The sequence below is a fragment of the Meriones unguiculatus genome, chromosome 3, assembly GCF_030254825.1.
Source record: "Meriones unguiculatus strain TT.TT164.6M chromosome 3, Bangor_MerUng_6.1, whole genome shotgun sequence".
NCBI classification, from domain to species: Eukaryota; Metazoa; Chordata; class Mammalia; order Rodentia; family Muridae; genus Meriones; species Meriones unguiculatus.
The window spans coordinates 121328448-121341853 of NC_083351.1; the positions used below are offsets into that span (position 1 = coordinate 121328448).

Consider the following 13406-nt stretch of genomic DNA (forward strand, 5'->3'; position numbering starts at 1 on the left):
ATCTGAGGGCAGATAAGGAGACAGACATGCAGTAAGAAACTGACAATCTGTCTAGTTCAAGGTAACAATACCACACAGATGACTACATACCTGGTCTTTAAGGGCTCTCCTATTCACTCATTATACAAACCAGTTTCAGCCAGAAAACAACTTCATTTAAGAGGCTAGTTGGAGACTAGCATTTCTAGACTAAGCATCTGTTGTTACAAACACTTGAATGCAATTTGTTGGTGTTTACAATGTTGACTCATAGACGTCTTGCCTATGTCATTTATTTTCACACATTTGTCCAACCTTCTAATATAGCATAGATGTTGTCATCTACAAATGCGTTGGACAGCATTTACACTCATCATGGGACACAGCCCTTGTGCTTCAGGTTAGATACACCTATGAGTATAAGGAATTTTCATCTTAACTTTACAGATAAGGCCAATAAAACTTGAAAAGGCTAAGTAAAGTCAGTCCCCAAGGTTCTTCCAGCCAAATAGATGGTGAAGCTAGGGTTCTCCATCATAAGCCCTGACACCAGCTCTAGTGTTCTTGACCCTTAAGTGTTTGGTTTTTGTTTAATTTTTTTCCTTTGGTTTGAGACAGGATTCACATACCCAGACTGGCCCTAAATTCACTGTGTAGATAAAGATGACCTTGAGTTTCCAATCCTCCTGCTTCTACCTCCCAAATGGTAGGGTTACAGTATGCACCACCCGCTTATCCCAGGCTTCATGCTAGGAAGCCTTCCACCAACTGATTACATCTGATTTAGTTTTACGACGATATAACTGAGCAAGCATGGGAGCACACACCTTTGATCCCTGAACTTGGGAGGCAGAGGCCTCTGAGTTTGAGGCCAGCCTGGTCTACAGAGTGATTCCAGTGCAGCCCAGGCTACACAGAGAAACCCTGTCTCAAAAAACCAAAGTGGGGAAAAGGGGGAAGAGGAGGAGGAAGAGGAAGAGGAAGAAAAGGAAGAGGAAGAAGAAAGAAGAAAAAGAAGAAGATGGCGACAAGGCGACAACATAACTTCTCCTTAGAATGCACCCTTGCTCTTCCAATAGTTCATCATTTACTGAAGAAACTAAAAATGCCACTCATTCAAGGCGCATGTTGGCCCTCCAAACAAACACTCTCCCCTAGGAAAATATTCAAGTTAGAGGGGAAAAGTTAAGACATAAATACCAAAATAAATGCCAGGACCACAGGTGTGACTTCATTAGTTACCTGGCTTCTTTTACATCCTGTAAGCCACAGACAACACAAAGGGTCTACATGCTTGAAGTCTGAGAACAAAAAACTATACACACACACACACTCTCTCTCTCTCTCTCTCTCTCTCTCTCTCTCTCTCTCCAGGCATCTAAAAAGTCACTGGCTTAAGAACTACCAAGTGATAGCAAAAATAACTGTTTGGGAACAAAGTACCGCAGGCCAAATCTGATTACAGAACATAGACACTGATCAGGGATCTGTGAGCCTAACCTAAAATCCTCCATTCAGCTCCCTTACCAGGAAATATGAAAAGCCCCTCAAATGATGCTTCCCAGCAGCTGCCTTCTGAGATCCTGCTCTTTCTGATGCCACCAATATTCAATAAAACCAGTGAGCGGAAGGGGTGGGGGGCACAACAGCCCTGGTCTCAAGGGGCTTCAGACTCTGTTGGAAAACACACTCAGCAATTCTCAAGGACAGAACAGTCAACCACACCAGCAAGAACTTGAGCTGCAGCAGCCTGCACCACAGGTGAAAAGGGAGATGCTGCCAAGGGGAAAGACTGAAGGACACAGAGGGGAGGGGCTTAGCACTCCTTCCGGGAACTTTACAAACTGCACACACCTTTTCTCCCTTTCCTCTCTGAATGTCGAATTTGCGTGCATTTGAAAGTCTCTCAAATTTTGAACTTTAAAAAATGAAGTCAGCCTTCCCAATCCATGCCCTTCCCTATTCCTGGGGCATTTCTGAATTCTCTTGGATTTTTTTGTTTTGTTTTGTTTTTATTTTGTTTTGTTTTGTTGCATATCTTAGTCTCAAAAGAATCCCTTGGTGGCACATTCTTTTAATCCCCACACTTGGAAGGCAGAGGTAAGTAGATCTCTGAGTTCAAGGACCATGTGGTTTACAGAGAAGCTCCAGGACAGCCAGAGTCACACAGAGAAGCCCTGCATCAAAAAGGAAAAGAAAATCTACACTCTCTAAAATCAGGAAATTTCATTCTCTAAAACCAGAAAACAAGAGCTTAGGCCACACAGAAATGAAACAGCCACAGACCAATTGCAGGAATCCAAGCTCGGGCTTTCTTAACAAACCACGAGCAGGTGAGACCCTGAGAGAGGTTTGGCTTAGCCTGCTGGACATGGGTAAAGGCTGGGTGAGCAGGGCGATACTGGACTGATACTGTGTTATAACCTAAGCTAAGGGATGCAACTGACAGCAACTGCAGAGACACATGGCGCTGCCTCTGCGGCTCATTCTCCATCTTCCCCAGAACTGTTCTGTGCTGCTTAAATAACTGGGAGGAGTTAAAAAGCCTTGGTCAGAGGGTAAGTGTTTGCCTGTAGGCTTGCTAAGAGCTAGACCTGACCTAGCAGTAAGGAATCTTTCCAGAATCTAAAAATGCTCCTGCAGATTTATCCCTTTTTCATTGTCTCACGGAGATACAAATGCATGGGTGAGAGGGGGACAGAGGCCCCAATGATACATTCCCAACACACCTGGCAAGCTTTCCAGCTGTCCCCCTTTTCTCTGCCTGTCTTATTAGCCCCCTCCTTCCCATACCAAACCCCACTGTATGGCTGACCTTCCCAAGTTCCACAAAGCCTTCACATAAGCCCGATGCTGTGTGCAGAGCCTCCTCTGCTCTGGGCTCTTTGGCATTCTGGGCATGCCTACCTCCATGCTTTTAGAGCCATCTGGAGACCCGCTGTCTTGCCAACAGAATGTGACACTTCTACATACACAGCTTCTTTGGATTCCTAATTTTAACCTAGTGTTAGCAAATGGTAGGTACATAAAGATGTTGAACAAAGAATCTTCCAGTTATAGCTATTATTAATAATAAGAGCATCTATAAGCTGTTAGGCATCAGCCACAAGGCCAGCATGGAGCACAATAGTCAACATGTATTTTCCCTCATTCCCAAAATAAGCCTGCAGGGAAGATACCTATCCATGTCACAGGAGAGAAGAGGAGGAAGAAAGGCAAAGTCCACTTTAAGGTCATCACCAAGTGGCTGGACCAGAACCAGGAACCTCTAGAATCACAGGTTGAAGGTGCTTCTGTGACATCATGGCATCTTCTTTCTATTCCCAAAACCCCACTGTGGGCCTCAGCTGTCTCTCTGTTCTGGTCTGTCACAGCGGCTACGTTGCCCACAACACTGAGGGGTTTTCATGTACCCCAAGATGGCCCTGTGTTCTGTCTATCACATACTGAGTTCTTAGGCACTACACGCAAGGGACATAGGGGGTTCTCTTGTCACTCTCTTGACGTGGGCCATACTACTTACTCATCAGGTAGAAAGCAATGATCACTAAAAGCAGAAAAGGAAAAAAAAAGTCAAGGGATTAATTTGGGCACATGACAATCAGGCTAAGCTAAGCAAGCTGAAGTCGAGAAAGGAGGCTGGGAGGAAGGACATAGAAAGATAAAAAGTAGGCAAGCAGGTAGGCAGAGGTGAAGGAGAATGGTCAACAGTTGGTAATGAAAGGAAAGGCATGAGGTATAAAAACATGCAGACCAGACAAGGAGGCTCCGGGGACAGAGCTGAGGTACTTGCAAATGGCTTACCCCACACCCAGAACCCTAGATTCTTTTCTTTAACAGTGTTCCCCACCACAGACTAGATACTAGGGAAAATGCTGAGGTAGCAGTTTGCTTAGAGAGGGAATATGAGGTCACAGACCAAGAGTGAAGGAATCATTTTCTCTCCCAAGCTCAGGGACAGAGGCAGAAGATGATCTTAAGGAATTCAACTGTAATTCTAGAGAAATGGCATCAACACACCAAGACTTTTTTTTTTTTTTGAAAAACTGAATTCCTTCTTTTTTTTCAGGCTGTTCTCAGGTTTTTGGATTTGTATTGCTTTGTTTTTTGAGACAGGAACTTACTATGTATCCAAGGCTGGCTTTGAACTTACTGTATAACCTGATGAAGCTGCCCTCAAACTCAAGACCCTCTTGCTTTGGCTACTAAAGGGCTTAGCATACAGGCTTGAACGACATCATGTTCTTAGGTGTTTTTGTCAATTCCTAGCAAAGGCAAGTATCAAAGCCCAGCATGTCAGGAGCACTGAAAGAGAAGCTGGTAACCTGACCTTACAGAAAGGCAGGCCTCAGAGCACTTCACCACTCTAGTCAGGGCTTCCCTGCCCTCACCCAATCTTAATCCCTGCTGTTTTGGCTCCCTTCCCCAAAAGCAAGCAATAGAGGAGGTCAAGGCCACCTACCAACCAGGATGGTGCAAGATGGACACAAGAGACAAACTGGTATTATCTGTGCTGCTAAAATATGAAACCAAAACAGCATGGTCTTGCAAATGCCTCTGAAATGAACAGAAATCATTTTATTTTGTTTAAGCTAAGTATGTTTTCATTTGACTCACTTGTACCCTAAATGAGTCACTGGACACAGAGTGATAAAGGACAAAATTTGTTCTTTGACAAAAAAAGCCTGAGAGAAATAAGTGGAAAACTCAGTCCACACCACACAATGAAACTAGCAAAATGCCAAAGGCCAAATGTTAATAAGGAAAAAAGCTGATGACTGTATTCTCATTAGCTCAGAATTTTAAATATAATTAAATCATTCTCAAATGTATAAAGGAAATGAAAATGAAAAATAAACTTTCAGAGATGATGAAAATATTCTAATAGTTACCACGGTGAACTCTCCTGTCATGACACCATGGCAACCGCAACAAAACACTCCACGTACTAACACCTTAGCCAGGAAGAGTTCTGTCCTCTAAGATGATTGACCAAGCTCTGAACAGAATTCCCTCATGGCTGAATAATAATAATAATAATAATAATAATAATAATAATAATAAAATTTACAAAACCACCTATACTTATTTAACTACATTTGGGCTTCCCACATCCTAAGCTTCTGACAGCAGTCCTGCCTTTTAGCTTCATCCTCTTGGTGCTGGGGTCAAAGCCTGGGCCTTGCACATCTACCACACACTGAGCTCCACTCCAGCCCTGACAGTAACACTGGAGATGGCAGCAGGGTGTAAAGGATGGTCTGGCTCTAAGAGGAAGGCTTCCATGGCAGCTGTTTGGTTAGAATGCAGGAAATGTTGTTTGGCAGAGCCTTCGGATGCACCATCTGCAAGTTGTATGGTGTTGGATCTGACCCAGGGAGATGCCACAGGAAACACATGCAGGAAAAAAAAAAAAGCGGAAGCTTGGACAGATCATCAAACTAAAGCCACAGCTATGAAAGTGATTATTTTAGGAAGAACTTTTAATGTCGTTCCATGGCCTATTAAATCACTATCAGTGACTATCAACGCCAATGAGGTAATTTGGTGGGGGCAATAGGGATATAATTCAGTGCTATAGTGCTTGCCTAGCATACACAGGCCTTGGGTTCAATCCCCAACCCAATAAATGAATAAATTTATTAACAATAGTAATAAGTAATAAATAAATATTTGTAAGGGAAGGGGATCTGTCTGGCTGTATATTTTAATATGCCCATCAACAGAAAAAAAGCAATGTGTTTTAGATACATTGAATGCATTAAAAACCAAAGGGGAAAGTTTCTAAGTTAAAAAAAAAAAACAAAAAACTGAAAGTTGAAAATGGAGAAAGGGCTATGGTGTTATAGATTTAAAAAGCAGGGGCCATCGAGATGACTGAGTGAGTAAAAGGTACCTGCTTCCAAGACTGGCAACCTGAGTTCAATTCCTGGCCTACATTGTGGAAGGAATGAATCAATTCCTCAAAGTTGTCCTCGACACACATGCTGGGGTGTGCCCATGAGTGCATGTAAGCCAGGTGGATAAGCCAGGTGGTGGCACACGCCTGTAATCCCAGCACTGGGAGACAGAGGCCCATGGATCTCTGTGAGGCCAGCCTGGTCTAGAGCGAGTTCCAGGACAGTTCCAGAGCCACAAAGAAAAAAACTTGTCTCATATGCAAATAAATACATATTATTTACTATGAGGACTGAGGCAGAATGTCTGTTTTAGGCTAAGCTAATTTCTTCTTCATAGTATTTATCCATCAAAGTTGTCAAAGTAAGTGATCCAGCAAAAACGCATCTCGAGCTGGCCATGGTGGCCATCTGTAATCCTAGCACTAAGGCAGGAGGATTCTGATTTAAGACCAACCTAGTCTACATAGAGAGTTCAAGACTAGCTGGAGCTACACAGAGAGACACCATCTCAAAATATACATAAAGCAAAAATGTTTTCCATTTCACTATGCCTATTTAACACTCTGATCAAAAGCAACTTGGGGAAGAAAGACTTCATTTTGGCTTATCCTTCCAGGTCACAGTCCATCACTGAGGAAAGTCTACGGAGGAATGCTGCTTCCTGGCTTGCTCAGCCTGCTTTTCTATCCACTCAGGACCATACAAAACCTTTCCTGAGTTCCTATGGGCCTGGCTAGGCCCTGTCACTACTGGCTCTTTAGGACACAGTTCTTTGTTCAACAACCCTGCAGACTCACCTATAAAATGGAAGGCAATTTATAAAAAAAAAATCCACAAAACAAGTCTCTGGTACTATTATTAGTACATCCAAGTCAAACACTGACTGAACTCCATGAGCAAGTACATTTTAACCATATTTGGAATGCCATGTAAAACCGAGTGTGCATGGCAGCACTCTCAGAGCTAACATTTTCCAGGTGGGTTTTAAAGAAAACATGAGCACCATGAAGCCTTCTACTTAGCATCCTATCACAGAGGAATGCGCTTCTGTCAAAGCGATCTTCCTCCTAGTACTGCCTACTTGTCCTTTCTGTACAAGCTTTGGGGCATACCTAGTCATTAAAAATGACCAAAAACACTGGGGAGATGACTCAGAGGCTAATATTTGTTGCTCTTGCAGAAGACCTGGATTTGGTTCCCAGCACCCAAAAGGTGACTTACAACCATCTATAACTCCAGTTCCAGGGGACCACACGATATCTTCTGACCTCCCTGGGCACCAAGGACACATGTGGTACACATGCAAGGAAAACACTCATACACATAAAATAAAATAAATAAACCCTTTTTAAAACGCCAAGGTAGCCAGGCAAAGAACTGGTAACTGTGACAAATCAGAGCTGTCTGTCATCCAGCATCAGTTTCTAAGTACAAAGCCATCCAAAGTCAGTTTCTCCAGGCGGGTTGGGCTGCCCAGCTTCTCCTGTCGCCATGTCTCTACTGAGACACAAAGCCCAACAATTGACACAGAGAGATGTTTCCAATATGCATTTCTGGTGAAAAAAGCAGTTGAGAATATGATTGGTAATATTACTTCCATTTTGGTAAGATGCTTTCATGCCCATATATTGTACGCATATAACTGACAGGATATATTAGTTAGCAAGTTTGTCATTTCTTAACTTTTTTTACAGTGTTTGTGTGTGGGTGCTCACATACCACAGTGCGGAAGTCACAGGGCAACTTGCAGAAAATGGTTCTCCCCTTCCACGCCATGAAGGCCCCATAGGTTGGACTCAGGTTTACAGCAAGGCCTTCTACGCCCTGTGCCATCTCTTCCACACACATCTTTACATGTGCGGCTGGCACCAAATGAGTCTTTTTTTTTTTTTTAAGACTTATTTTTAGGTTTGTGTATGTGTGTGTGACTGTCTGCCACAAGCGTGTCTGAGGATGGCAGAAGAGGCCTTCAGGTACCCCAGATCTGCAGTTACAGGTGGTAGTGAGGTGCTGCTGGTGCTGAGAAGCAAACTTGGGTCCTCTGAAAGACCTCACAACAACCAGCACAAGTTTCTCTCTTTTACTTGTGTGTGTGTGTGTGTGTGTGTGTGTGTGTGTGTGTAACTTCATCTCATTTTTCTACAATGAACACTTTTGGCTCCTGACATAATAATTCACACAGGTGTTCCATTTTCACATGAAAAGTGGTTTTATGGGTGCTGGAGAAATGGCTCAGAGGATAAGAGCACTGATTGCTCTTCCCAAAGGTCCTGAGTTCAATTCCCAGCAACCACATGGTGGCTCACAACCATCTAAACATGAAATCTGGTTCCCTCTTCTGGCGTGCAGGTGTACATGCTAACACACATTGCATAAGTAATAAATAAATCTTTAAAAAAAAAAAAAGAAAGAAAAGTGGTTTTATACTCAAACTATCACCAGAAGGCTCCCTGGAACATAACAAGTCTGCACACTGCCAGACATTCTTTGCAACCTGCCCCGGAGGCTGAACTAGAGAGTAGGGAGATCTTTCTTCTGGGCATCAGAACCAAGTAGCAAGGTGGCCCAAGATTCCTGCCTCCTACAGACCTCAACTTCCAGAACCATCAGCTTCCCACTTAATAATAACCCTTTGAACAGATTACAAAACACAACCAAAGGGTTAGGATTATTTTACCTGTCATATTCACTGACCTAGGAGAATCAATGACAAAACAACTCAGGTTACTTTGGCAGAGAAAAAAAAAAACAAAAAAAAACAGAGTTAACTATTACCCTCCATGTTAGGCCACCAGCTGCAGTCCTTCTGGATCACAAGGGGGAAAATGTGATCATGTTTAACAACTTCAATACTTTATACACATAAAATAAAATAAATAAACCCTTTTTAAAAAGTACTGTTCCAGTACTTTGGAACAGAAAGTGCTGACTCTTGATGGAGTCTATTCTGGCTTACTGAAGGCTTCTGTTCTCTACACTGATATTTATCACAAGCCTTCAGAATCATAGCTGGCACACAGATCTTTGGAAGTTCCAAGATCTGATCAGCTCGCTTATCACCAAGAGCATGCATCACTACACTAAAAGGTGTAAAGGTTCTGGCAACTAGTCATCTGTTAACAAGCAAGCACCCAAGGAACTGTAAAATTCACAGCCAGGAAAAGTGGTACAAAGAAAGAGGTGATGGGATGGTACGTGGCTCTGTGGTAGAGCACTTGTTATCATGGTGGAAGCCCTGTGCTCTCTCTCTCTCTAGAACTATACAGGGAAAAAGCAGTATCAGGTGGCACTGGGCCTCTTCAGACTGATAGGGTTTAGGATGGTACAGCAAAAGATCAAAAATAAATAAAATACACAGACACCTTCCACTGGGTAAACCAAGAGGGTATCAGACTCAGGACTCTAAGCCACATTAGCAACACTCTCAGTTCTGCTCATCCATTTCCGGTAGTGCGATGGCTAGCAAAGCTATCTACTTAAAAATAAACTGCTTTCTCACCTCCTCCTACAATTACCTTTTAATAAACCATGCACAGTCGAGCAGAGAATGTTATCCAGTACAAACTACAGCAAAGATGCTCAGCATCCTCACAGCACTGTTTTAAATGCAAAAGAAAAAAAGAAGAAAATGCCCTCTAAAAAGACCCCAAAACTGTGACTTCAGTGAGCCGAACCACTATTTTTCCCACTACTTCTCAAAGGAAATACAGTAGGGCCTGTGGGCAAAGAGTGAACTTTCAGATGAAAGATTTCAGCGCTCCTGAACTTTGGCCACACTTTTCACTTGCAGTTTACTCTCACTTTCACTAGGAGAGGTTAAAATCAGTTACTTTTCAAGTAGGGTACTTTCAAAGAAACTGACCACATTACCTCTATGGGATACAAGGAGAGCCTGGCAAAGTGTAAGATAACTCTGCCTCTCAACTTCTGACAGATGAAGTTTTTATTTGAAAATTAAGACTAAACATAGGACCCATTTTAATACTCTCCACTAGCTGTCTTGATTTCAAGGGACATATGCAAAGGCTACAGGCACCACGTCTCTGGTTTCTCATCCCTGACCACCTGTTTCCCACCTTAACAGAGGAGGAAAGTGGGAAGAAATAGGGAGGAGTGAATATGGCAAAGCATCTGCCTGCACACTACCGAACAATTTGCACAAGTTGGGCATGGTGGTACTGCTGCCTTTAGTCCCAGCACTCAGGAGGCAGAGGCAGGCGGATCTCTGTGACTTCGAAGGCAGACTGGTGTACACAGTGCGTTCCAGGACAGCCAGGCTACTATGTAATAGACTCTGTCTCCAACAAACAAACAAGCAAAATCGGAGACGCAGAACGAACACAACTCTAAAACACGAAGTCTATTAAAGAAAAGAACGACTGCTCCAGAAGTCTTCAAAGTGGTCCAGGTCTGCTCTTGCCAACCTTCTGCCTGTGCCTTCTCTGAGTTCTGTCAACCGGCAGCCTTCCCCTTATCTGGAACTAATATCGTCTAAGTCTTGACAGAAATACCACCTTTGGCAGAATGAAAGGATGCCCTCTCCCATTATCTTCTTCTAAATACCATACAATAACTTATGTATATCGTTTACTCTGTTTCTCTCTTTACATAAGCTCCCGGGGAGCGCGATCTTTGTTCTGTTCACTGTTACTTATCACAGCCTTCAGGATAAGTACCTGGCACTCAGAAGGAGCTCAGAAAGTACTTCCCCAGTGAATGCACTTCTTGACTAAAATTGCAGATTGGAAGAGGTGAAGAAATGGGAATGAAATGGGAAGCGTGAAGAGGATTCTCTGGGGAGACACCGAAAGAGGCCAGGGGCCGACCCACATTCCCTACAGCAGCAGCCGCAGAGACGGAAGGCTGTGCACCATGTCCCGCCTGCGGCATCAAAAGGCACTAAAGGCAGCAGACAAGCTCTCAAGACTCACGAGTGAGTCCAGACTAGAGCATACCCACCAGGCTGCGCGCTGCCAGGGGAACCCCGCGGGGTCCGGACCACGCAAGCCTTCGGCGCCCTTCCGGGATACCTGGGGCTCCGCAGCCGCAGGACCTCCCCGGCTCCCGCCCATAGGCGTCGCAGCGAGGGACAGGGCCCTGCCCCAGCACCTGCCGGGCCCGCCGCAGGGGTCCGGGCCGCGGACCGCCCGGAGGGCCCAGAGCGTCCTGCCGCTCCGCCCCGCCCGGCACCCCGGCAGGAAGCGCCCCTGCCCCGGCCGCTCCACCCGCCGCCGCGCTCGCCCGGCGCTCTCTCACCTCAGGGCGCACGTACGACACGAAGGAGGGCTTGGGCGCCTTGGTACCGCCGCCACCGCCGACTCCCCCTTTCCCCAGCATCCCGCCGCCTGGCGAAGCAACGACGCACAGCTGCAGAGGCGGGGGCTCCAGCTCCGGCTCGGGCAGCGGCGGCGGCCACCAGCACCAGTGGCCGGGGCTCCGCCCATCCCTAGGGCCGCGGCCGCAGCCGCGGTACCGCCCGCATCCGGCTCCGCCGCTGACACCGTTCGCCCCGCCCAGGACGCGCGCCCCGCCTACCGACCTGGGACACGCCCACTGCCGCTCGCTCCTCCGGCGCTGGGAGGCCCCGCCCACTCCCTCGTTGACTGGCGTGCTCGGCTCCGCCATCTGAGGCAAAGCCCGCCCCCGGGAGGCCTGTGATTGGCACTGGGCACTACCTGAAGAGAGGTTTGCTCTAGCCAATCCACAGAGCGTTCTCTCCGGACTTCCCCACGATTGGATAACGAGAACGTCGCCTTTTGTCCAATGATCATGAGGTCACCAAGTTGTTTTGGGCAGTTGTTCAACGACTTTGCTTTATTTATTTGCCAGCATCTTTGAAATTCAGCTTCTGAAAGCCTGCTCAACAGACTGTCTCTGTGGAAGCTTCGAATCCACTTCAGCGACGTTCAGGCTCTAACTTTAGACAAAAGAAAAGAGACAGAGCAGACAGGAGCTAAGCATTAGACTGAGTGCCCGTAAAATGTTTGTCTCAACTTCAAAGTTTGGTTTGTTGCTTTGTTTCTAACTGGCAAGATATCAAAAGCCCTAAGACTTCTCCACAGTCCCAAGTTATCGACAAGCCTCTCTTTCTTTCTAAGCCGCAACCGCAAATAAAGCGCGCGCACGCTCGCGCATTCTTTTGAATTCCACTTTTGGGGCACTTGCCTCGCGTGAGCAAGACCAAAGTGAAATCTCTCTCTGGAGCTTTGCGTTAGACAGAAGAATGAGATGGGGTGCAGCTCGCTGGAAGTTCCATCTACTGTGAAAAGCCAATAAACATTTGCAGTTAGTTTTTCAAGTGTCAGGCACCTTGCTGTGCATTCGTCTTACCAGCAGCCTTCTCTCTCTCACCCCAAAGCTCTCCGGATATAAAATACAAGCGACACAGAAAGTGGGGATGGTTGTTCCCACCTGTCATCCCAGCACCTGGAAGGCCAGACAAGAAGTGTGAATTGGTGGCCAGCTCAGACTACTTAGGAGGTCAAGCCCAGTAGTAATGTGATTCTGGAAACTTGACACTGTCTCTGGATCTATCCCAGGAATTGGAGCCAACAAATGAAAGTTTTTAAATACCAAAAAGCGAGCTGGTTTGCCACCCCCTAAAAGTGTTCCTTCCCTCCCCCTCCCTCATGTGATACCCTTAAGAAGAAATGGGCTTGGAGGGGGTTATTAATTCTTAAGGAAATGCCCTTGTGAGGGCAGAGGGTTCTGGCTAGCCTTCCTCATCAAGAGCTCATAAAGAATGTGTCATCACTGAATGGGCCACCCCTCCCAATTTGGAATCTGTTGATGTCTTGTTCTGGAATTCCCTAGTCTCCAAAACACTGAGAAGCAACTTTCAATAAAAGGTATTTTGTTACAACAGTAGGTGTAGACTCATACATGCTTCTAGAGTCAGTTTTCACTCACTGAAAAACACTTTTTTAAAGATTTTACTTTATGTGTGTGTGTGCATGCGCCCACAGAGGATGTATCATATTCCCTGATGCTGCAGTTACAGGCAGTTGTAAGATACCCAGCATTGGTGCTAGGAAACAAATTCAGGTTAAGAACAAGTGCTCTTAACTCTGGAACTGTCTCTCCAGCCCTGGTGGAAATCTTGATTGTCAACTTGATGGAATCTGGAATGAACTAAAGACACACCTATGGGCAGGACTAGGAGGGCATTTCCAGGAAGGATTAACTGAGAGGAGAACACTCCTCTGGAGTGGACTCTGCCACCCAGTAGGTGGCCCAGATATAAACAGATAGAACATCAGCCATCAGCGCACCTCGCTTCCTGTTTTGCTTCACTCTGGAGAAGAGTGTGTTTGCCCTCATTGCTGCAACTGTTATACCCCTTCACTGACATCAGACTCCAGCCTGGACCCATGACTCTCCAGGGATCTCCTAGGCCTTCAGTGCCACCCTGGGACTCCTAAGGCGTCTGGCTCCTGGGACTGAACAGCTGCCAGTTTTCTCAGGCTCTCCAGCATGCAGACAACCATTGTTAGACTATGTGGACCACACGGTCTGTAAGCCTGCTTA

General features: G+C 45.6%; 1 protein-coding gene across 2 annotated transcripts in view; it reads right to left on the minus strand.

Moving 5' to 3' along the window:
• Window positions 1-11371, minus strand: part of Mtmr12 (myotubularin related protein 12) — a 72877-nt gene extending 61506 nt beyond the window's left edge. Inside the window, exon 1 of one of the 2 annotated variants that reach the window (XM_021633733.2) lies at window positions 11136-11371. In XM_021633733.2, the coding sequence (XP_021489408.1) occupies window positions 11136-11216 (81 nt within the window). In that variant the 5' untranslated portion in view covers window positions 11217-11371. The remainder of the gene's footprint in view (window positions 1-11135) is intronic. The other variant, XM_021633732.2, reaches the window with a different exon arrangement.
• Between the last annotated feature and the right edge of the window lie 2035 nt (window positions 11372-13406).